Here is a 25,775-nt window from a genome sequence, read left to right as displayed (position 1 = left end):
GCTCCCCCACTCCCTTATCCCTGCCCTCCCTTATCCCCCAAGAAAGTAGGTCAAGTTTTGCACCTTCTCTAGAAGGTACATTCACATACTTAATCAGAAAATTTTCTTGGACACACTTAACACATTCCTTTCCCTTAACATGATGGTAGTCCCGGTCTAAGTTTAGCAAGTTAAAATCCCCTACCATTCCCACCCTATTACTCTTACAGATAAGTAAGGTCTCCTTCCAAATTTGTTTCTCAATTTCCCTTTCTTATTTCTCAGTTCTACCCAAATAACCTCCCTGGACATATTCAGCAACATATTCAGGATGTATCCCTTATCAAAAATACCACTCCCCCTCCTCTCTTACTGCCCTTTCTATCCTTCCTATAGCATTTGTATCCTGGAACATAGAATCATAGAAACCCTACTGTGTCGGAAAAGGCCTTTCAGCTTATTGATTCTGCACAGACCCTCCAAAGAGCATCCCATTTATATCCAGCCACCCACCCTATCCCTTTAATCCCACATTTACCGTAGCCAATCCACCTAGCGTGCACATATTTGGACAGTGAAAGGAAACCAGAACATATTTCTATACACCTCTCCAGTCTGAAAAAGAGCAATTCTCTCTTTTCCATCCCTTAACCAGTTTTGTACTCATACTATGACTGCCATTGGCTGGCCATGTAATGATCTCAACATGCCGAAGGGGAGGGATGGAAGGAAGGGAAGTGCAGTGTGAGTAATGTCTCCCCAATCTCTGCAAAATTTCAAACAGCACTGATGGCAAACATCCTAGAACCTTAAGAATCTGAAAGGAAATAGCAACGGCATTGATCAGAATTTTTCTTGCAAGTGGAAGTTGTGGTTGACAATTGTCAATGCAACACCTCTGTTCAAAACGAAAGGAAGGGATAAATCAATTAATTGGAAATCAGTTAGAGTTAAATCAGTAAGCTTCCAGAATCACTATTACAAGATAAAGCTAATACTTATCTCCTACCTTGTGAGTTAATTAAGGACAGCATGAAATCAGAAAAGGCAAATCATGTCAGCTAAATGTAATTGTGTTTTATGAAAAATTAATAGCGGATAAAGGAAATATCATTTCAGTTGCATCTATGAATTTTTAAAAAGGCATTTAATTAAGTGTTATGTAAGAGGGTTTTTGATAAGACTAAGACTCAAAATGGGAGATTTTAAATTTATGTTAAAACTGGCATTGTGTAATAGTCAACTGTCAAAGAAGATGTCTACTTTTCTTCGATTTAATTCAACATTTTGCAATTGTATTAAAGTGCTACTGTAAATGCAAGCTGCTATTGTGGTGGGAGAAACAGGGTTCTAGAAGGAGGGGTACAAAGGATTTATCAAAATTACTCTCCTGACTTTAATCTTGAAAGAGGACACATCACTTCATAGAAAGAGAAGGAAAACATTAAGGCAAGAAATGGATCCCAATAACATTTTATGAACAATATCGAAGGATTATCAATAGTTGGGAGAAAAATGCAAATGGATACATTTTGTTTAATGTTAGAATAATTAGAATTAGCTTTATTGTCATGTGTTCATATGAGTATGATGAGTGATTGAAAGGAATTCTGCTTTTATGTGTGTGTGTGTATGTATATATGTGTGTATGTGTGTGTATATATATATAAAATAAAGAATTGGCTACTAGACAGATCATTCTTTTATATTAAAGATATTTGTGTTTCACATGTATGAGATGAACATGGAAATTGTTAGATAGGAAATACATCATAATACCTGGATCATTATGATTTTATTCCCACGAACTCTTACCCCATCCTCCACACCCACCCAACACATATACCCATTTAACCCACTTCTACCTTCACAGCAAATCATTGTAAAATTCCACTGTGACTCTGTCAGCCAATTGAAACCAGTAAAAGAAACGTCACAGGGACAGGGTGTTACCTATCAAAGTCCTTGACCTTCTATGAAATGTAACCAGTCTGAACGCTGGCTTAGATCTCTTTTCAACAAGGCAGGAGGGTTGACATCCACCAAGCAATGTATTCACCCGTCTCTGAGAGAAGATCAGTTTAACATTATTTCTGTTCTAATTTTGTCTAATAGTCCTCTCTAATCTCATAAATGGAAATAACCTATCAACAGGACTGCCTCTTTAATTATTTTACAAACCTCTATCAGGTCACTTTTGAGTCTATTGAGGTCACCATAACTTAAATCTAAACAGGTCTCAGCCACACCAATAACATCTGTATTTTCTAAAGCTACTAAAGATTGTAGTTCCAGATGCTTATTTCTAAGTTTTTAAAAATTTTAACATTGAGAATTTCAATGATCTATCTGAAAGCTGACATTCATTTTCTGTGCTTTACCATTTGAAAATCTGGGTAGTTGAATCCTGGTGTGTTCTTTTTTCATTTATCTATTCTAACCTTCAGTTGAACAACTTTAAATTCTTCCCAAAGGCTACCTCAAAATTCTTGGCTAACATCTGTGCATCCAAAATGTTAACATGACAGTCCACCCCCCTCCCCCCTTAACAATAAACCTTGTTGCTAAATTTCAAATGATCACAACAATTTATACTACAAGAGAAAAGAATTGCTAATTCGGTTGACAAGTCAACTGTGCTTGGTTGAATTGTTTCCACAGAAAATGCAATGAAGAATCAAAGGCTGCAGGCTCTGGTAATTTAAATAAGGCACAGGATTGAACATATTTCTTTTGTTTTCACATTCCTACATATGTCACTTCGAGCAGGTGTAAATGGGTCACACTACATTGTGACTATTTATTGTGAATTGGTTGTGAAATAGCTATTAGCACATTTGGGATTGTTCAGGGATTGCTGTCCAATTGCAGAATCACATTCTAACAGTAGTTTGGCACTCCACTTTTGCATTTGCTCTGATGAGTGCAAGAAGAACAGTTTTGGAGGCATGCATCTCTTTTCATGTACTGTACGACCAAACAACAATAAAAGTAAATCACTTTAGCACAGCTCCTTGAGCCCAATTATTCTGCTGATACTTTTCTGTAGAATCTTGCGGCATTGGAACAAGATGCATAATGTCTGCCATAAACAAAAACAGAAATTTCTGGAAAAGCTCAGCAGGTCGGGCAGCATCTGTGGAGAGAAATTAGTGTTAATGTTTCGGGTCCAGTGACATTTCCTCAGAGGAAGGTTCTGAGGAAGGGTCAGTGGACCTGAAATGTTAACTCTGATTTCTCTTCATTGATGCTGTCAGACCTGCTGAGCTTTTCCAGCAATATCTGTTTTTGTTTCTGATTTCCATCATCTGCAGTTCCTTTGGTTTTTATTTAGTATTTAACTCACTGCCACATCTCTTCCAGGCATGCCCATCCTGCAAAGACTGCCTTTGTTCTCTTGTACTTCAGACCATGCATCAGCTTTCTTTAGTTGTGCCACAAGTGAAGAGGCCTCTTCTGTACCACATCATTTACTTCTACTTGTAATGCCATAATTATTGCTATTTTACAGTGAGAGTGTATGGGATACAGATAAAAATATCTTGAGTCTGCATGTTCTTCCAAGAATTGACCAATGTGCTATTTCTCTACACAAATTGTTCAAACTGTTTTATTAAACAAAAATACATTTTTTGCAATATTATTTCCCAAGCTGAAATTTCTATTTTTCTCAATAAGGATTCAACTACCATGCTTTCGAACAAAAAGGCACAACGACACGATTTGTCATATTCATTTAAATCTTTTAATGGCTTAATTAAGTCTTCGCATAAAAGGCTTCATCTTCTCCTTAACATTTGGACTGGGATTTGACATATTTGCCAAGAGGTGAATTTGATTTGTGACTCCTGAACATATCTCCCCAAGATGCATAACTATAATTTTGTAAATTAGAATATATTTCTTTGTCTTAAAATCATAGAATTGTATGGCACTGAAGTGGGCAATTTAAACTATTCATTTTTATATCAACATTTTGAAGAACCTCTGGCAGTTTTCAAAATTATTTGAAATGAAATGAGAGGACCAGATCCAAGATATTCATTCAGTTAAAATTTATGTTTCCTTGAAATGGAGGCAATGAGCAGAGTGAAAAAAACATAATGGTACAAATTGTGGCTTTTGATTTTTTTTTGTTTTGAAAAGTTACAGGACATTTATTAAGCCTTTTGGGGCTTGAGTTCAAGAGAGAGAAAAATAGAGAACAGGGGGCGTGGGCAGGTTGGAGCAACAAAAATAGTGGGTGATGACAGAAGGAGTTGAGAGACAGGAGAAGAGGAAGAAGGATTTTTTTGATATGAATTAATGCTCAAAGAAAGATAAATGTTGAAACCAACTATATATCATTTCTGTAAGAAAATGAAAAAAAAACTGCTAATTATTGTCGGAGTCATGTTGCAACTACATATGATCGGCACAGTATTTCATTCCTAGTTCCATGCTTAAAGAAATGGAATATTGAAGAATAAGTATGACCAACACTCAAAATTGTGAATGATACATAGATTTACTTTTTCAGCAAACTGTTAATTTCTCTTTTTCATTCTGGAGAGATGCTTGTTTGCTGATTTTATTGAGCGATTCTCACTTATGTACGGAAGACAGGTCAAAAACACAAAGTTGTAAGGGTTAGTTCATGAGATAATCCTGGGTGGGATACAACACATTTAGCTGCCTAGTGTACGTTTTTCATTGAAGATGAAGTTGAGCATTAAAGAACAATCTTATCTGACCTTTAATGGCCAGGACTGGTGGGATTAGAGAATACCAGCACACAGCTTTGTGAGTGCACATCTTCGGAAACAATACATTTGCATTTATTTAACACTTTAAAATATCCTAAGGGACCTGACTCAATAATTGAACATTTTGGAATGCAGTGACTGAGGGATAAATGCCACAGATTATTCGTGTTCTGCTTTATGTCTGCAGTGTTGAGATTCCACTCTGAGCTAGTCCAGTCTAAACGAGCAGAAGGGACTCAGGTATATATGTGATATTCTGATTTACCTTCTAATGCCAGTAACGAAATATCGAAAACTTCTGAGAAGAGACTATCCTTCACCAGAGACAGAATAAAGTGAGTGGTTAACTTTTTTTTAAATGAAATACTTTGTTTGTCTGCTTATCTCAGCGATTGCACACAGTAGCTGTGTCTCGCCTCGAACCAGGGGCGAATGGGACCCGTTGTCAGCCGTCTCTTTAATGGTATGGCAGCGATCAATAACTGACAACCCAGTGGCGAGCTGAGACAGAAACTGTCGACCAAAAACAACCCCAAACTAACCATGGGGGAAAAAAATCCCTTTAACAATGGTTTGTTTTCAGGGAAAGAAGCATCGTCTGACTTTTAAATGCAATAAAATTGACAACTAGGGTGTGTATCTCATTGCAATTGAAAAATCTGAAGCAAAGTGTATGCACTGAAGTGTGTCAGATGATGTGCTGGCAGTCCCTGAGGTGTGCTGTGCGTTAGCCAGCTGCTCCACACTTGTATCCCTCTCTCTGTTTCCAGAGGCTCTCCTTCTGCTCATAACCTGTGGCTGACACGGACCAAATTTATCCCGGAATAAGGACAGCACGCATGTGCCGTCAACCCGGATGTAAATCACTTGTTTAGAGAAAGCCTGGCTTGAAATTTTGGCAGTGTAACCGGGTCTGGACCGGACCGAGTCGGGCCAGGTTAGAGCGCGCTAACAATTCATGTCTTGAGAAGCAGGTCGGGCAGGGAGAGCGCACCGCACCAAATTCATGCGGTAAATTTGGCCATGACAACCAGCTGAGGAGTTGGGGAAAAGTCGGTGAAATTGGGAGAATTATACCCGGGATAGCTGGGATGGAAATAAAAGCGGAGGTCGGTGTATTAGGTCCTGGGCGATTTAATCCATTGGCAAATATTTCGGGAGAGCGAGGATACTTAGATGTGCTAAAAGCAAAGGGCAAATAAAATTGCATTTAAAAAAACAAAATTACATTGGATGTTTTTATAATTCTGCATTTTAAAATGACTAATTTCCTGTTTTTTTTGTACGGATTTAGCCAAACTTTTAAAAATTAATAATGTGCTGCACTGCTGCTGCAGACATTGATCTCAGGTGGTTTGTTACCAGCAAGGTTTGTGATTCAGGAGGTACCTGTCAACCGTGCTCCTCCCGCACCGCAGATTTCATTCATTCCCACAGTGACCAACCAACCGGTCCGTCAAAGTGATAGCAGCGCTCCCTGCTCCTTCAGGCGCCTCTTCCAATCATAGCTCTACAAGTTTCCAGTCCAGGGCAAAAGTGAGGACTACAGATGCTGGAGATTAGAGTGGTGCTGGAAAAACACAGCAGGTCAGGCAGCATCCGAGGAGCAGGAAAATCGACGTTTCAGGCAAAGGCCCTTCATCAGGAATGAAGGCAGGGAGCCTCCGGGGTGGGGGAGAGAGTACAATAGGTGGATGGAAGTGATAGGTCAGAGAGGAGAGTGGAGCAGATAGGTGGGAAGGACGATTGGCAGGTAGGACAGGCCATGAGGATGGTGCTGAGCTGGAAGGTTGGAACTGGAGAGGGGAAATGAGGAAACTGGTGAACTCCACATTGATGCCGCGGGGTTGAAGTGTTCCGAGGTGGAAGATGAGGCCTTCTTCCTCCAGGCGTTGGGTGGTGAGGGAGTGACCCAGGACCTGCATGTCCTCGACAGAGTGGGAGGTGGAGTTGAAATGTTTGGCCACAGGGCTGTGGGGTTGATTGGTGCGGGTGTCCTAGAGGTGTTCCCTAAAGCTCTTTGTGAGAAGGCGTCCGGTCTCCCCAGTGTAAAGGAGACAGCATCAGGAGCAACGGATACAATAAATGACATTGGTGGATGTGTAGGTGAAACTTTGATGGGTGTGGAAGGCTCCTTTGAGCCCTTGGATGGGAAGTGAGTGATGAGGTGCGGGTGCAGGATTTGCAATTCCTGCGGTGGCAGGGGAAGGGTGGGTTGTCAGGGTACGTGGACCTGACCAGGTAGTCATGGAGGGAATGGTATTTGTGGAAAGTGGAAAGGGATGGGGAGGGAAATATATCCCTAGTGGTGGGGTCTGTTTGGAGGTGCCGGAAATGTCGTTGGATGATGTGGTTTATGTGAAGATTGGTAGGGTGGAAGGTGAGGACCAAGGGGGTTCTGTCCTTGTTGCGGTTGGAGGGGTGGGGTTATTCCATTCCCACCATCATAGCTCACTGTGCTGAGAGAATTAACTCTCATTCAATTCAACCCTTTCAAATCAAACCCTTATTCTACTCGTCCTGGTGTCATTTAGTTCGTGGAGTTTTAAAACCTGTTGGTTTCTCTTTGGGGCCGCAAGAAAAAAACCAGCAAAATCTTGACACCCACGTTTTGAGTCATAGAGTTGAATAGCCCCACAGGTCCAACCTGTCCATGCCAACCGGATATCATAAATAAATCTAGTTCAGTTTGCCAGCACTTGGCCCATATTCCTCTAAGTCCTTTCTATTTATCTACTCATCCAGATGCCTTTTAAATGTTGAAATTGTCCTAGGCTCCTCCACTTCCTCAGCTGATACATGCAGCTCAGTTGATACATGCACAAAAAATTCCCCCTAGTTCCCTTTTTAAATCTTTCCTGTCTCCCCTTAAACCTGTGCCCTCTAGTTCTGGACTCCATTACCCTGTGGAAAAGAGCTTGTCTATTTACTCTATCTATGCCCCTCATGATTTTATGAATTTCTATCAGTTCACCCCTCAGCATCCAAGGAAACTCCAGAGAAAATAGTTCTAGATTATTCAATCCTTCCCTCTAGCTCAAACCCAGCAGCACCCAATAAATGACATTGGTGGATGTGTAGGTGAATCTTTGATGGATGTGGAAGGCTCCTTTGGTGCCTTGGATGGGAAGTGAAGGTTGGGGGTGGGGGGTGGGTGTAGGTTTTGCAACATGTCTGATGACATTTCCGCCACCTCCAAACAGACCCCATCACCAGGGATATATTTTCCTCCCCATCCCTTTCCACTTTCCACCTTCCACAAAAGCTGTTCCCTCTGTGACTACCTGGTCAGGTCCACGTTCCCCAACAACCCACCCTCCCCTCCTGGCACCTTCCCCTGACACTGCATTATTTGTAGTGGTGTATAGGTATAGGGAGATATACTTTGAAGTTCTCAAGCTAAGGGTGAAATATTATGTTAAAAAGATTTTGTTTTAGTGGGGAAAGTGATTCATTCCTGTATGTTAAATGCACTGGAAGTGGGTTACGTAGCTGTGCAGATCACATTGATGCCTAAAAACCTGCCTAACTATGTGTAAATGATTGCTTCAAGCTTTTGGTAGGAATGCCACTTAAGGAGTCACCTCCATTCTTTTGAACTTAGGAAGCCTTTTGGGATAATGTGGAGGTAAAATACGCCATCTGTTCCAAATCTCCTATTACCCTCATAGTTAGGTTTAAATGATTGCAGGATCTGACTTACATTCTCCATCATCACAGCCTTACATTCTTTAAGAGCATCTTTTGGGTGCAATTTTAAATGTCAGTTCCATCAGCCCTCTCAGGTGAAGGTAAAAGTTCCCATGGCACTGTTTCAAAGACAAATGGCCAATGGTTCCCATTGGTTATTTGGTCAACATTTATCAGATATATTCTTTCCTTGTTGAACAGCCAAAACCTCTGGATTATTTTCTCATAGTTTATGTCTAAAGATTTGTCACCTGTATTGAACCATTTCTTTGTACAGCATCCAATGTTTCAGAATTTCCTTTGTACCTCAGTGTCAAGAACTCCACTAAATGTTCAAGATGTGTGCTCTGTCCAGAGTTATATATCATACTTCTGACTTGTGTTCTGCTGTTTTGGCTAAGTCAGCCAATGTGTGTTGGGTTTGTGCATTATTGTTATATATTGGTTGGGCATTGAGTGTTACATTAACACATTTCAGCCTTATCCAATATCATTGATAGAGTCAAATCAGAAAGTGCTGCAGAAACTCAGTCGGCCTAGCACCTGTGGAGAGAGAAACAGTGTTAGAGTTTCAAGTTCAATGATTCTTCAATGGAACTGAAGGGAGTTGGAAAACTATGGCTTTTATGCTGTTGACAAAGGGAAAGGAGGAGTGTGTGGAACAGATGGTGAAGGTGTCCAGAGCAAAAAGCGAAAGGGAATGTCCGTAGAAGAAAAGGAGAGGTGTAGATTCAAATAGATGTTAATGCTATGTGTAAATAGTAGAAAATAAATCAGCATTGCTGAGAATAAACCATGCAAACAAGACAGTGGTGGGGGTGCAGGGAGAAGTTACAGGGAAGTGGATGTAATCAGAATGGAGGACATTGAGTTCAACAACATGAAATAGTGAACAATGTTGAGTCTTGAAGACTTCAAAGTGCCTCAATGGAAAATGAAGTGCTGTCTTTCCAGCTGGGCAGCTGCAGCAGGTGTTGGATAGAAATGTTAGCGTGAGAGCAAATTAACTGGAAGATCAGAGATGGCAGTGTTGGACAAAGTTAAAAATCACCCAACACCAGGTTCTAGTCCAACAGGTTTATTTGGAAATACAAGCTTTTGGAGCACTGTTCCTTCATCAGCTTTCGCTCCGAAAGCTTGTTCATCCAAATAAACCTGTTGGACTAAAACCTGGTGAAGTGTGATTTTTAACTTGGTTACAGACAGAATGACAGTATTCTGCAAAGCAGACACCCAGACCCCTTTCAGTTCTGAAGAAGAGGTAATGGAGTTGAAATGTTAACTGTGTTTCTTTCTCCAGAGACTGTGTCAGGGTGCCCGAGTTTCCCTGGCACACTTTGTTTTATATTTCCAATTTCCAGCACCAACAGATACTTTGCTTTTATTTACCATTCATAGAATGTGTCTGATACCCACTTTGTGTTTCAGTGTGCAGAACTGGTGCATCAATTGTGCCTAAGTGGCATTCTTACCTCTAAGTCTCACAATAAACATGTTGATCAAGGCTGGAACTTTAATATACTAATGAGGAAGTGTCGCACAGTCACAAGGACTATCTTTTTGACACAATGTTAAACAAAGATGTCATCTGCTTTTGCAGGTGGATGTAAAAAATCTGATGGCACTACTTCAAAGAAGAGTGAGCAGGGTATGCCTGGGCCTGGTCATTCTTGTTTTTAATCAACAGCTAAAATTACCAGTCATTTTTGTTTTGCATTGTTGTTTGCGATTTGTAAATGGGCACTGCATTTCCTACATTTCAATAGTGACTATACTCTAAAAGTACTCCATAGACAACATGATGCTTTGAAATGTCCTGTACAAATGAAAGGTGCTATATAAATGCAAGTCTTTCTGTTTATTTAATACCAGTTTGAATTCGATTGCATTAAGCTATTCTCCAGTTCACTTCCATACTTTGTCCAGCTTGTTCTGCAAGTTTTAAAATTCTATTCAGTTGCCCTATCTAATTTAGCATAATGTGCAAATTCAACTGACATTTGATTTCTGATTTGGAGATGCCGGTGTTGGATTGGGTGTACAAAGTTAAAAATCACACAATACCAGGTTATAGTCAACAGGTTAATTTGGAAGCGCTAGCTTTCGTAGTGCTGCTCCTTCATCAGGTGATTTCTAACTTTGATTTCTGAGTTTATGTTCATGATTTATGTGAAAAGTAATAGTGTTGTAAACACTGATCAATGAACTGGCCCATTCAGTACATTCTTCCCCTTCTCAACAGAGCTCCTCTAACAACTGCCCTTTACCTTTCATCTTTCAGCCAATTTCTTGTCCATATCAAGCATTTACCTTGAACTCCCACAGACGACAGAGAATTTTCGTGCAATTACCCAATATCAAAATATGTTTGCACCTATTGTATTTCACTGTGACAGAATAACTGAATGGTATTTATATATCTTTGTGCTTAGTGTATAGACTTTTTGCTTCTATTTGGGGAATGTGAGGACTGCAAATACTGGAGATTAAGGTCGAGAGTGTGTTGCTAGAAAAGTACAGCAGGTCAGGCAGCATCAGAGGAGCAGGGAAATTGACGTCTTGGGCAAAAGCCCTTCATCAGGAATGAGGTTGTGTTCCTTGGGGTTGAAGAGATAAATGGGAGGGTGGTGGGGCTGCGGGGGAGGTAGCTCAGAGTGCGATAGGTGGATGGAAATGGGAGTAAAGGTGATAGGTTGGAGGGGAGGGTGGAATGGATAGGTGGGAAGCAAGATGGACAGGTAGGACAGGTCATGGGGGCAGTGCTGAGCTGGAAGGTTGGAACTGGAATAAGGTCAGGGAAGGAGAAATGAGGAAATTGGTGAAATCCATATTGATGCCATGGGGTTGGAGGGTCCCGAAGCGAAAGGTGAGGCATTCTTCCTCAGATATTGGCTGGTAAGGGAATGGTGATGGAGGAGGCCCAGGACATGCATGTCCTTGGCAGAGTGGGAGGGGGAGTTGAAGTGTTCGGCCACGGGCAGTGGGATTGATTGGTGCGGGTGTCCTGGAGATGTTCTCTGAAGTGCTCTTCAAGTAGGCATCTTGTCTCCCCAATGTAGAGGTGACCACATCGGGAGCAACAAATACAGTAAATGATATGTGGTTTTTTCCATGTTGACTGAGCTATCCCAGAGAAAAGAAATTACTATATCTTTGTATTGTTTCTTTTTTTATTAGGCGGAAGGTAAAATCCTTTATGAGAATTCATCAAAATATCTTATTAATTTTGATTTGTTTTCATCCAACCAATTTTTCTGATTTCATTAGGTTCTGCATGGCACCTTCTCTGCAAATCAGGCTATGGATCCAACAATATCATCTTAATCCAAATCTCTCCTTCTGTTTTATATGGTGATGGTTCGACTGATGCCACTGTGATTCAGGTTTGTTCCCTCCTGTGCTCAGGTTAAAACTAATCTTGCCCAGTGAATTTTATCATAACATGAAATAAGTCTGAAATTATTGTTAGGGAAATATAAATTATGTTTGAAGCCAAATTGTTCCAATGTAAACATCGAATGTAAATAGAAGGTAAGTAATATTTTGCTAAATTGTTAATAATAAGCTGCAAGTCATCTGGGAGTTTATACCTTTGTATTTGCAGTGCAGTTAATAAATGCTTATTGCACCATTATAGGGAATTTAGATGTTCAAAGAGAACATAATTCTTTACAGATGTTTGCTTATTGTTGGATTTTAAAATGGTACTGTAGCAAAGTATTGAAAATGTATTGATGTCTTGTCTTTCAGCCTAGTGAGATGTGATGGATTTCCGAGGCAAAAAGTACGAGCGTGGGAGTAACTGGTCAGATCCCGAGGTGGTTGAGTTGCTGCAGCTTTGGGCCGATGAGTCTGTTCAGATGGAACTGGAGAGTTGTCTGAGAAACCAGCATGTTTTCAACAGGATAGCTGAAGTCTTGAGGGAGAAGGGGATCCACAGAACAGGAGACCAGTGCAGGGAGAAGATTAAGAAAATGAAACTTGAATATAGAAGAATTAAGGACAACAACAAGATCTGTAGGGGTGGACGGACTTGGAAGTTCTTTGAGGTGATGGATAGAGTGTTGTCCAATAGGCCAAATATTTGTTACAGTACTGTGGGTAACACTGTGATAACACAGCAGATACCACCAGGTGTTTTGGCAGTGGGAGATGGTTATATTCATCATCACCACCACCATCATCTTACTTCTCCACATGGTATTTCTCATTCTCAACATCCTCAGGAGCTAATGGATATTAAATGTGAGGAAGTAGACTCAGATGAACGTAGTGAGACACCTGAACCACCGCCACCTATTGTACTTTCTCAAGCTGCAGATGATCATGGAATGGATGGGAGCCTCTTGGAAGGGGGACATCATGATGGGTCACCAGCTGCTAGGCCAGATACTCATACGGATAATACCATTTCTCCATCAGGTTGGTACTTAACATCTCTCATTTTTCTTCTTTTATTCAGGTTCACGTCTTGCATTTATCTGCCTATTCATCTCCTCTCCCCACTTGCTAATTTTCCCCTCCTCTGCCATTGTCTCCTCCCACTTCATGTCCCCAATTCCCTTATGCACACTCTTCTTTCACTCATTTTTTATGCGTCTTTTATTCTCTCTTTTCTTTTAGTTTTAAGACTTTATTCTTCTTTTACCTTTTTCTCTCCTTTTCTATTTTTCTGTTTGTGTCAATATTTGTTCAAATGCTCCACTTGCTATACTTGTTTTGCTCAGTGATATCCAGTTGACAAATATTTGCGTTACTGCAATCTGTTTGAATGTGATGTTAATCAAGTTCCCTCCTCTGGACCTTTCCAAAGTTTGACCTTTTTTTCAAAATCATGTGATGAAACAAACTGAGCACAGTGTTATAGATGTGAGCTGAATCAAGGCTGGATACATAGTTAGAATTGTCACTGTTGTTTTATGTTATTAACTGGAACTTGTGGCGCGAGGAGTGTGCCAGTTGATGAAATATCCCAGTTGATCAAGAGGTCCACACAACCAATGTAAAAATAGACACTAAGTAATAGAAATGTAATGCAGACACATCATGATTGTACTTTATTTACAGTGTAAATCATGTAAATAATAATGCAACTTTGCCTTAAATAAATCTTATCAGTAGAAAGCCTTCTCACTCATGCCTTCAGCTGATGTCTTGCAGATGACAATAGTACAGTGAACTTCCGGTATTTGACGTATATAAATTTTTTGCTGGTTTATCGAGAGCACCAGTTCATAAGCGCTGGTTAAAACAAAATTTGGTGTACATCCTGAACATGCTATTGTCAATCCTTATGTTTTATGTAACACACCTGAATTTAAGTCTGCTCAAATGCATCATGCCACGCTTATCTCTGTTGACAAACATCTGCCATTCATAGTTGTAAATCAAAATTATAGATTGTTTCTCTGATGCCAAATTATTAATGCAGATGATGAAAAACAAAGGAACAAATGTTGTTTTCCAAGGTGTTAACTATGGCTCACTGATAGCCTTTGAGTCTGGAGATTGTGTTCCAAAACATAAGGGAGTGCTACACGAGTGTCAACATTCAAATGAGACAGTAATTCACCATTTGAGTATTCTATTTCCAGTGCCAATCGTACCCTTCAAAAATTACCGGAAAGCAAATGATTTTCTTAATGTCATATTTCTGTTTGCAGAAGGTTACTGTGCACAAATTGTCTGATTTATATTTGGTACAAAAGTGAGTACAGTTGAAAAGTACATTACAGTTCAGTAGAAATACAAGTCTTTCTTTCATATCCTGTAGTAATCAGGCAGCTGCTGCCAAAGAACAATGTGGGAAGACCACTTCTGAGGTCTTTCTGCTGAAGTTAAGTGGGTGTCCGTTCAGTTATCGGACCCTCCCTTTGTCTTAATTATATGTAAATATAATCTTATTCAAGTAAGAAATGCCTTGTGTTTGTTTGTTGGATAGAGTTGAACTTCAGTATTTGTTTTCTTCATATACTACTAGACAGAACTGACCTGCTTTAGAGACTTTGTGTGTATATCCTATATATATGAAATAAGTATATTTTTGAAACAAAAAAAGGCTCACTAATGATAGCACACCCAATGCTCCTATAAATAATAATTGCCCTCTGTACGTTTGAATCCAAGCTAAATCTACCAGTCAACCCACAACACCTAATATTAATTAGTAGTATTTTGTGAACCAATTTGTGGAAAAATTATTCAAAACTAGGAAGGAATAATTGGCTATGCTTTGAGCCATTCTGGAACCTGGAGCTTATGCTGAATCTTAGCATACTGGTGTACATACACATTCGATATAATTTGGGTACGCATATTTTATCTATCTGTAGGACTTCATGTGTTGACTTGAGGTGTTTGAGGTAAGCACATGTCAGAGGTGCACTATGATATTGTAACACATGTTGCTCAGACATTTTTGAACAAATGCAGAAAATCCTGGAGAAACTCAGCTGGTCTGGCAGTATCTGTGAAGGAAGAACAGAGATAACATTTTGAGTCCAATATAACTTCTTCAGAACTTCAAAATTGCTATTATTCCCAGGGCAGTATATTCACATGATTCTAACTCCATGACTATGCCAGCGTCTTCACTTTAAACTACTTTTCATTTGGTAGTTCTTCATTGGGATTTAAGCTATTCGGTGCAAACATGCATTGCCAAGTTTTCAAGTGTAAAAAGCACATAAATGTACTTTGTGCATTTTTTAAAACTTCTGGCAGTAAAACACATAACGATAAACTTTAAAAAATAAAATCCCAATAGTGAGTGGCTGATTTGAGCTGATGTGACATACCAACAGGACTTTGTACTTAATGCATCTATTGTGACTTCATATTCAATTCTGCAATATTTCATGAAAACTCCAGAGGGCATGAAAATTCCAGTTTCTCTGTGAATCTGAACAAAGAAAACTAATTTACCTAAGAATATCTACCCTCAGTCCTTACTGGAATGTTATGATTTTCTAACATAGACTGTGCATTTCTCCCTTCAACTGAACACTTATTAGTATTTTGAAAGATTTTGTATACACTTCCCCTCAAGTCAAATCAGTTGCTTAAAACAATATACAAAGCCACAGCACTCAGAAACAAATATTTAAAAGGCAATACTGGTGGCTGGGCCACATGATTGATTGATGCTCAAATACTGGATGACATTATATTCATGGAAAATAAAAGCATAAGTGAAGTGCAATGGCAGTAAAACAATTTTGCTTTTAACCACATATGTATGATGAGCAAGTTTGGTTTTGTGGCAATAGGATTATAAAACATTAGGTTGTGCAAATATTGGAAGGAAAGAGCAAAGAAGCAATTTTGTCTTCAAAAACTATAACTTAAGTTTGAAAGTAAACCAGGTTAGTCACAATAACAGAACCTAGTCAAATACCAACTTATTGGAGAGAAGTGGAATTTAGTGCTTTACTATTGCAAAAAAAACCTGCATTGAATCATTCTGTGATGAATGCACTATAAAATGTTTGAGACAATTACAGCTCTAGGATCAGATGCCCTTCTGACTCAAGGTATTAATCAGTAAATCAGTAGCCATTTAGCAAGTTACACTTTGCCCTATATATACTGCATGTCGTAGATTGTAGCTTTCTGCACATGCTGAAGATTGTGTCAGTGAAGTTCCTGAAAATTAAGCCAGAACCCATTCAAAGGTAGGAGCCAACATTTCCTTTGTTACTGAGAAATTAGTCCTAAGAGCATTAACTAACGTACTGTTTAACCTTGGTACTTAACGTTTCTGTGCAGTTTTTATTTTATCATCCGTGTGGATTTGAAGAAAATTAAATCATTAGTCCAGGCAAACAGTGCACAGGAAACAAGCAACCAGGGTTTCAAAGTTTACTGCTCTCTGTTGGCAATAAAGATTGTAATGTTCTTCTGAGTAGATGAATTGTTTTTTAAAAAGTTTGAATTTATATGTGGTGCTTTTCAACATTGCTAGATGGCCAATTTGTGTTGTAACCAGTGTTTGATTGTCATGAAAGAAAAGGCAGCTGGTTTGCACACAGCATTGGTCTTAAAACCAATAATAATCTGTTTCACTGTTTGAGGAATAAGTGTTAGCTGGAACTCTCAGAGAATCTCACCATTCTCTGGTCCTCCGTGTCTAAATGAGAGACCAATAGATCATCATCCAAAGTTTTAACATCTCATCCAAAAGACCACACCTTCAACAGTGCAGCATTCTGTCAGTTCCTTATTATTTATTCATTCAAGGGATATGGGTAATGCTGGCAAGGCTGTCACTTATTGATCATCCCTCCTGTTGCATTGAAGCAGTCTGTGTGGTTGGGAATTCCAGATTTTTCTAAGCAATAATGAAGAATTGGCAATATATTTCTAAGTAAGGATACTGTGAGACATGGAAGAGAATGTGGAAGTTGTGGTAATTTCATGTGGTTTCTGTTCTTGCATCCTTAAGTGGCAGAGGTCACTCATTTGGGAGAAGAGGCAGCCTAGATGAGGTGATCGAATGCTCTAGTTCACTGAGATGATTTGGGTCTATAAATCAGGGAGGGGAATAAGACGTACTTTAACAAATTAACATAGAGAGAGAGAGAGGAGTTATTGTGGTATTATTAGGCTTGTTTGTGGATAAATCCCTAAATCCAGATGAGATGTGGCCTAGGCTACTGTCGGAGAAAAGTGTTCACAATAATTTTCAAGTCTTTTTTGGACACGAGGGATACCAGAGGACTGGAGGATGACAAATGTGTACTAGTATTCAAGTGGGGTAGTAGGGGTAAAGTAAGAAATGACAGACAAGTGAGTCTAACACCTGTGGTCAGGAAACTGTTGGAGAATGCCTGAGGGACATAATTAATCTCCACTTGCAGAAGCATGCATAAATCAAGGGTAATCAGCAAGGCTTTGTCAGGGAGAAATCATGTCCAACAAATTTGATTTGAAGTTCCAAGGATGTGAATCATTGTGTAGATAAAGGTAGAATTGATATCATTTACATGACTTTAGTAAGGCTTTTGATAAAGTCTGGCATGGTAGTCTGGTTAAGAAGCCAAGAGCTCAAGGCATCCAGGGCAATTTGGTAAGTTGGATCCAAAATTAGCTTCATGGAGGAAGCAGAGAGTGATAGTTGTAAGACTGGAAGCTGTGTGCAGAGGTATAACACAGGGTTTGGTGCTGGGTTGCTTATTGTTTATTGTGAATGAGAAGCAGAGTTAATATTTTGGGTCTGCTGATTATTCTTCAGAACAGTTCTAAAGATGGCTCAGTGGACCCAAAACATTAACTCTGCCTTCTCTCCATAGATGCTGCCAGACCTGCTGTGTTTTTTTTCCAGCAGTCTGTGTTTTGTTTCTGATTTCCAGCATCTGTAGTTATCATAGAGTCATAGAGATGTACAGCACGGAAACAGTCCCTTCGGTCCAACCTGTCCATGCCGACCAGATATCCCAACCCAATCCAGTCTCACCTGCCAGCACCGGCCCATATCCCTACAAATCCTTCCTATTCATATACCCATCCAAATGCCTCTTAAATGTTGCAATTGCACCAGCCTCCACCACTTCCTCTGGCAGCTCATTTCATACACGTACCACCCCTCCAGCGTGAAAAAGTTGCTCCTTACATCTCTTTTATATCTTTCCCCTCTCACCCGAAACCTCTAATTTTGGACTCCTCGAGCCCAGGGAAAAGTTGTTTGGAATCTCAAAAAAAGCAAAGGCATGTGGGCGATATTGTCTTGAGGCACTGAATATGAGTAAGGAGGTTATGATGGAGCTGTATATAATGTTAGTTGGACTGATTTGTAAGACTGTGTGCAGTTCTGGTCTCCAAACTTTAGGAATGATGTGATTGTTGTCGAGAGGGTGCAGAGACAATCCCCAGGACATTGCCTGGGCTGGAGAATTTCAAGTATGAAGAGTAACTGGATTGACTGGAGTTGTTTTTCTTTGGGGAGATGATTTAAAGTGTACAAAGTTCGGAGGGGTATCAGGAGTAACATTTGCCCTTGATATAGGGGTCAATAAGCAATCTTAAGAAAATGTTCAGGATCTTTATATTTGAAGGGATTTTAAGAATAAGGTTCTCGTGCAGAGGTTTGTGGGTATCATTGCTTCAAAGAGTGGTATAGGTGGGAACTCTCAAGACATTAAAGAATGATTTAGATGAGCTGTTGAAACACCATAGCAAACAAGACGTATGAGCCCAGTGCTGGAAGTGGAGTTAAAATAGACAGATGGATGCTTAATGACTGATGTGAATACGATGGGCCTGAGGGATTCTTTCCATATTTTAAAAAAACTCTTTGACTCTATAACTCTGGGTGTGCTCTATGGTTTGTTGGGTGAACAATAGAATAAGCTTGATTCTGCTAACCAAAGGCATTCTCTCCAGATCAGAAAATTAGATGAGTTATCATCAGTTAACGAAGTGTGAGACTCTTACTGTAGGAAGTCATAATGGAGGGAAAAGCTGACTGATAGAAACAAACCCTGATTCGAGTCCCTGACGAATTTTAATTGGTTACAGATGCTGGTTTGCCTTCACTTGTACTGCTCTATTTTATTTTTTGACTCTTGTATTAAAATTTCAGGACCCACAATCTATGAGCTATTCAATTCCTTTGTGAATATTCTAGAATTAGCCCTTGAAAAAATTTGTTTCCCAGCAACCCTGCACAGCTAAACTAGAGTAAATTGGGAACAAATGTCTTTCCAGGATGCCATTCTGAAATTTTTATTTGAAACCAGTGCCCCTTTCATTTTGTTGAGTTATGCATCATAAATAAGCATAATGAGTATGTAATTTATGATCATGTCTGTATCCTGTTTTATTTCAGGTTACATGGACCCAAATGTAAGTGGTACTTCTTCTGGGATTCCGACTTCTGGACCTACTTTTTCTGCCCTTCACAGACTTCGTCGGAAAAGGAAGCCACCGCGCATGAAGGATCCTTTGGATGACATTCTTCTCAAGTTTCTGACAGCACAAAGGGTGGTGGAGGAACGCTTCCTTCAAATGGAAGAACGGAGAATGCAACGGGACATGGAACTGGAAGACAGACGGATGCAGTTGGAACAACGTCGGATGGAGCTGGAGAGGGAGCATGAGTACAGAATGTTCACCATATTTGCTCAGATGGTGAATGCACTGCGTCATGGTGGCTCCATGCAGACCTTAGGCTTGGATCTCAGTCAGGCCTCCTCGCAGTCTTCCAGTCAAGCTTCAGGACCAGGTGGTCGCCCATCCTCCGCTTCTGCCTCTAAAGATGGAAGCAGTAGAGTAACATCATATCCAAGCAAATCTCTGCCAAATGGACTGACAGATGTGCTGTCCAATGCAGAACATAATCCAACATTCCAACAACCTGAATCTAGCAGTTATTTATCAAAGAGAGGAAATGAAATTAATTCCTTTGGAATAATTCAGGACGGTTATACTGCCTACCATGCAGATAAGCATGATCAAGATAAGAACCCTAATGTATGTCCGTTATGCTATCTTAAATATCTTGAAGACTTGTATTCATATACTTTTGTTTGGGTGATGGCATTTCATTTGAATCCAAATTGAAATTCAGTTTGTGTTAAATTACTAATTTCTTTTCTCTAAATTCTTGAGTTTCATTTTTATGATACAGTGAGGGGTGTCTGCTTATTCCATAGCTTTCAGGTCTTTCCCTAAGAGTAGCTTGCGCAACATAAACGTATACAAAATTGGCACTTCCTTTAGCATTTTAATCTTGAGTAAAGATTAAGACCAATTGGGGTGACAAGTGCATCAATGTAAATCAAGAGTTTAGGTTCACAATTATTTTTGGGAAATACAACATTGAATGTTCTTTAAATTGCTGAACATGTTTGAAATTTTGGTGTGGCACTATATTCCAATGATTGGTGTGCACTCTACACTATCCATACTCTTTCACAATCTCTTTTTAAACAATACTTAATATGGTGACAGTATAAATGCATTCCTTCACACGGCTTTAGGAAATTTAATCATTCTGGTTAGCAGAGGTTAACACTATTTCACTGTTCTCCTGTATGTAGTTCATCACTATGTTCCTGCAGTTTAATTCTGCAGTTAGCAAAAGATTTTGTAAGTCAATCTTTTGAAATTTCAATATCAGACATGAACCTCATTTTTAAACTTATTGCCCCATTCCATATAGAATTATGAAATTTTTAGTAAGTTTAGCATTGTTTCTTTTAAAATGTAAAAACTGAGAGACATAAGTAGTATTTTTGGACTTGTGATCTCTTGTTTCACTCTAATGCACTCATAACTGAATGCTTTAATTGGCATTTTAATCAATCATTCATAAAATCTAAGGAGTAAAGCTCCCTCTGATTCTATATGTCAGTGGCATTAAAAATTTAGTGAGAAGATATGCTCCACTAGATTTTTCTGTTAATTTGCAAAAGGTTTCTGAAAGAATGAGGTTTTGATCTTTTTCAAAATATTAATCAGAGAAACCAAAAGAGAAAATGCTGGAAAATCTCAGCAGGTCTGGCAGCATCTGTAAGGAGAGAAAAGACAATAGACAATAGGTGCAGGAGTAGGCCGTTCTGTCCTTTGAGCCTGTACCACCATTCAATATGATCATGGCTGATCATCCTTAATCAGTATCCTGTTCCTGCCTTATCTCCATAATCCCTTGATTCCACTATCCTTGAGAGCTCTATCCAACTCTTTCTTAAATGAATCCAGAGACTGGGCCTCCACTGCCTTCTGGGGCAGAGCATTCCACACAGCCACCACTCTCTGGGTGAAGAAGTTTCTCCTCCTCTCTGCCCTAAATGGTCTACCCAGTATTTTAAGCTGGGTCCTCTGGTTCGGCACTCACCCATCAGCGGGAACATGTTTCCTGCCTCCAGAGTGTCCAATCCTTTAATAATCTTATATGTCTCAATCAGATCCCCTCTCAGTCTTCTAAACTCAGGGGTATACAAGCCCAGTCGCTCCAGTCTTTCAGCGAAAGGTAGTCCCACCATTCCAGGAATTGACCTCGTGAACCTATGCTGCACTCCCTCAATAGCCAGAATGTCTTTCCTCAAATTTGGAGACCAGAACTGCATACAGTACTCCAGGTGTGGTCTCACCAGGGCCCTGTACAGCTGCAGAAGAACCTCTTTGCTTCTATACTCAATCCCTCTTGTTATGAAGGCCAGCATGCTATTAGCCTTCTTCACTACCTGCTGTACCTGCGTGTTACCTTCATTGACTGGTGTACAAGAACACTCGGATCCCTCTGTACTGCCCCTTTACCTAAATTGATTCCATTTAGGTAGTAATCTGCTTTCCTTTTCTTGCCACCAAAGTGGCTAACCATACATTTATCCACATTAAACTGCATCTGCCATGCATCTGCCCACTCATCTAACTTGTCCAGGTCACCCTGTAATCTCCTAACATCGTCACATTTCACCCTGCCACCCAGCTTAGTATCATCAGCAAATTTGCTAATGTTATTACTAATACCATCTTCTATATTATTAACATATATTGTAAAAAGCTGCGGTCCCAGCACTGATTCCTGCGGTACCCCACTGGTCACTGCCTGCCATTCCGAAATGGAGCCGTTTATCACTACTCTTTGTTTCCTATCCGTCAATCAACTTTCATTCCAAGTTAGTACTTTGCCCCCAATACCATGCGTCCTATGTGGGACTTTATCAAAAGCTCTCTGAAAGTCCAGGTACACTACATCTACTGGATCTCCATCGTCCATCTTCAGAGTTACATCCTCAAAAAATTCCAGAAGATTAGTCAAGCATGATTTCCCCTTCATAAATCCATGCTGACTCTGACCTATCCTGTTACTACTATCCAGATGTGTCGTAATTTCATCCTTTATAATGGACTCCAGCATCTTTCCCACCACTGAAGTCAGACTAACTGGTCTATAATTTCCTGCTTTCTCTCTCCCACCTTTCTTAAAAAGTGGTACAACATTAGCCACCCTCCAATCCGCAGGAACTGATCCCGAATCTATCGAACTCTGGAAAATAATCACCAATGCATCCACGATTTTTTGAGCCACCTCCTTCAGTACCCTGGGATGTAGACCATCAGGCCCCGGAGACTTATCAACCTTCAGACCTAACAGTCTCTCCAACACCAAATCTTGGTAAATATAAATTCCCTTCAGTTCAGGTCCTTCAGCCACTGTTACCTCAGGGAGATTGTTTGTGTCTTCCCCAGTGAACACAGATCTGAAGTACCAATTCAATTCTTCTGCCATTTCTTTGTTCCCTGTAATATATTCCCCTGTTTCTGTGTTCAAGGGCCCAATTTTAGTTTTAACCAATTTTTTGCCTTTCACATACCTAAAAAAGCTTTTACTATCCTCCTTTATATTTTTGGCCATTTTCCCTCGTACCTCATTTTACCTCTGCGTATTTCCTTCTTAGTAATCCTCTGTTGTTCTTTAAAAGCTTTGATGGTGGTTCAGTTAGACCCGAAACGTCAGCTCTTTTCTCTCCTTACAGATGCTGCCAGACCTGCTGAGATTTTCCAGCATTTTCTCTTTCGGTTTCAGATTCCAGCATCCGCAGTAATTTACTTTTATTAATCAGAGAAGGTCTCCCAGCCATAGTGTATCCATTAGGTCAGACAAAATCTTTTGTCTGATATATTTTCCTTTAAAGAAGTATCAGCCCTGGGTTTCAGAATGTCGGAAAATTCTTTTTGTAACACCAGTCACTGTTTTAAATACTGTTTTGTGTGTTTATAAGTTTGGTAAATATTAATGATCCAAATTACAGGTAATGAAATTTCTACATTTTTTTTAACTATATGTGACTTAAATCCAGTTTGATCTGGAACTGGAATGGAGTGACCTAGCACCCACACTGTATGAATTAATAATCTATGGGTGAGTTTCTAAAGTGAATCTGAATGCAGCTTTTTTATTCAGTTTGTGGATTATTATTGTCTTTTTGTTTGCATCCCATCTTGTAGGGCATTATTAATCTGGCAACAAGTGAGAACAAGCTGTGCTTTGACCTGCTTTCTGAAAGGGTATGTGCATTTTTACTTAAACTGTAAAACATTTTAAGAACTCCGCAGTCTGAATTCCTTTGCCAATTTTCTATCCAGTGTCTTTTATCTCATTTGCTAAGGCATTTCACCACAGATTCCAAATGCCGCATAGCTAACTGGAGTGCTTCATGTTTCGAGTGTAACACTCACTGTGACTGTTTCCAAGTTAGTTTTACTTGCAGCCCATTGGTTAGGAGACTGCTCAGAGCTTGTGAAAAAAATTGATGGTTGTGAAGCCAGTGGTTTCTACACACTTCAATTTAAAGCAAACTGTTGTGAATGCTGTAATTCTGAGATGAAAACAAATTGCTAGAGAAACTCAGCTGGTCTGGCACCATCTGTGGAAAAAGAAACACAGTTCCATTCTGAAGAAGGTTCGTACTGAACTTGAGATTTTAACTCCAAGTCCTTTGAAAATGAGGCTGGGCAAATAATAATGGGGAGCCACAAACCAACATGAAGTGTAGCTGTCTTCACGCTACAAGACACAAATAGCACTCCAAAAAAAAAACTAAGTAATCGAGGGGCGAAAAAGGCAGAGAAAATAAACACAATAGGAGGGTGAGGCGATTGCCCAGAGATGATATTGTTGGACTGTTAATTCAGAGACCCAGATAATTTTCTTGGGTCACAGGTTTGAATCCCACTATGGCAGATGGTGGAATTTGAGTTAATGTAAAATATCGGGAATTAAGATTCTATTGATGACAGTGAAACCATTGTCGATTAATGGGAAAACCCATCTGGTTCACTATGCTCTTAGCATACTATATGTGGCCTCAGACTGTCAGCAATACGGTTGGCTCTTAAAAGTCCTCTAGGATGGGCAATAAATGCTGGCTCAGACAGTGATGCCCTCATCCCATGAATAAATGAAAAAAAAGCTATCACAAGAGGAAAAGTACTAGGAAACTAACAGGGCTAAAGATCAATAAATCCCTGGATCTGTTAGTAAATGCACTGGTTATAATCTTCCAAGCTTTCTTAGATTCTGGAAGAGTCCCAGGAAGTTGGAAAACTGCCCATTTAACACTTATTCAAAAAGCAAGGGAGACAAGACAAAACAGGTCATGGGGAATTTAGCTTAAAAGATGACGTTGGGAAAATGTTGGAGTATAATGCAAAGGATGCAATAGCAGAGCATTAAATAGTACATAATATAACCAGACTCAGCATTACTTCACAAAGGGGAAATCATGTAAGCTAAATTATAGAATTCTTTGATAAAGTAACAAGCAGCATAGATAAAGGGAAACGGTGAACGTAAAATATTTGGATTTTCAGAAAGTTTTTGATGAGGCATCACACATTAGGCTACTTAATAAGGTATGAGCCTATGAAGGATTATATTAGTATGGTTGGAGGATTGGCTAACTAATAAAAGACAGGGTTAGGTCAAGGGGGACATTTTCAGAATGGCAACTGTAACTACTGGAGTGCCACAGTGATCACTGCTGGGGTCACAATTATATGAATGACTTGGATGAGACAAGTGAATGTATTATAGCCAAGTTTGCAGATGATGCAAATATAGGTGAGAAGGATGACATGTGTCTGCAGACGGACATAGGTTAAATGAGTTTAAAAGTTAAACTTTGCCATTTGGGATACCCTGGGAAAATGTGAGGTGATGTACTTTTAAAAGAAAAATTGAGGTGCAGAATATTGTTTAAATGGAGAAGATTCCAGAAAGCTACAGCACAAAGGAATTTGGGAATCCATGTGCATAGTTTACAAGAAGTTAGCAAATAAGTTCAGCAGGTAATAAGGAAAGCAAATAAAATGTTAGTCTGTATTTCAAAGGGAATTGAGTATAAAAACAGGGAAGTCTTGCTAAAACTATACAAGGCACTAGTTAGGTGACCAGACCTTGAATTCTGTGAACTGTTTTGGTCCCCTTGTCTAAGGGAAGATTTACTGTATTGGAGGCAGTCCAGAGAAGGTTCACTAGGCTAATGAGGAAAAGTTCAGTAATTTGGGCTTGTACTCAATTATTATTTCGTGGATTTTAGATGAATGAGAGTCAACCTGATCGAAACGCTCAAGATTCTTAAGAAACTTGATAGGGCAATGCAGAGAGATTGTTTCACTTTGTGGAGAGTCTAGGACTAGTGGGCATAATCTTTGAGCAGGAGTTTGTCAAGTTAGGACATTGAGGAAGAATTTCTTCCCCCAGAGGTTTGTGAATCTGTGGATTTCTTGACCACAAAGAACTATAGAGGCTGGGTGAATTTTTAATCAGTAAGGCAATAAAGGGTTACACGGAAAAGGCAGGAATGTGGCATTGGGGATTTAAGGCAACCCTGATGTCACCGAATGGAAGAGCAG

General features: G+C 39.7%; 1 protein-coding gene across 1 annotated transcript in view; it reads left to right on the top strand.

The window, feature by feature from the left end:
• Nucleotides 1-5,599: 5,599 nt before the first annotated feature.
• The window catches only part of accs (1-aminocyclopropane-1-carboxylate synthase homolog (Arabidopsis)(non-functional)), a 60,320-nt gene continuing 40,144 nt past the window's right edge, over nt 5,600-25,775 (top strand). The window contains exons 1-5 of the mRNA XM_060838478.1: nt 5,600-5,661; nt 11,682-11,797; nt 12,165-12,836; nt 19,240-19,883; nt 23,367-23,426. Coding sequence (XP_060694461.1) covers nt 12,179-12,836; nt 19,240-19,883; nt 23,367-23,426 — 1,362 coding nt within the window. The 5' untranslated portion in view covers nt 5,600-5,661; nt 11,682-11,797; nt 12,165-12,178. The remainder of the gene's footprint in view (nt 5,662-11,681; nt 11,798-12,164; nt 12,837-19,239; nt 19,884-23,366; nt 23,427-25,775) is intronic.

Source organism: Hemiscyllium ocellatum, chromosome 18 (assembly GCF_020745735.1).
Source record: "Hemiscyllium ocellatum isolate sHemOce1 chromosome 18, sHemOce1.pat.X.cur, whole genome shotgun sequence".
Taxonomy (NCBI): Eukaryota; Metazoa; Chordata; class Chondrichthyes; order Orectolobiformes; family Hemiscylliidae; genus Hemiscyllium; species Hemiscyllium ocellatum.
The sequence above is the reverse complement of the archived record's forward strand: the minus strand, read 5'-3'. Positions and strand labels throughout refer to the sequence as shown.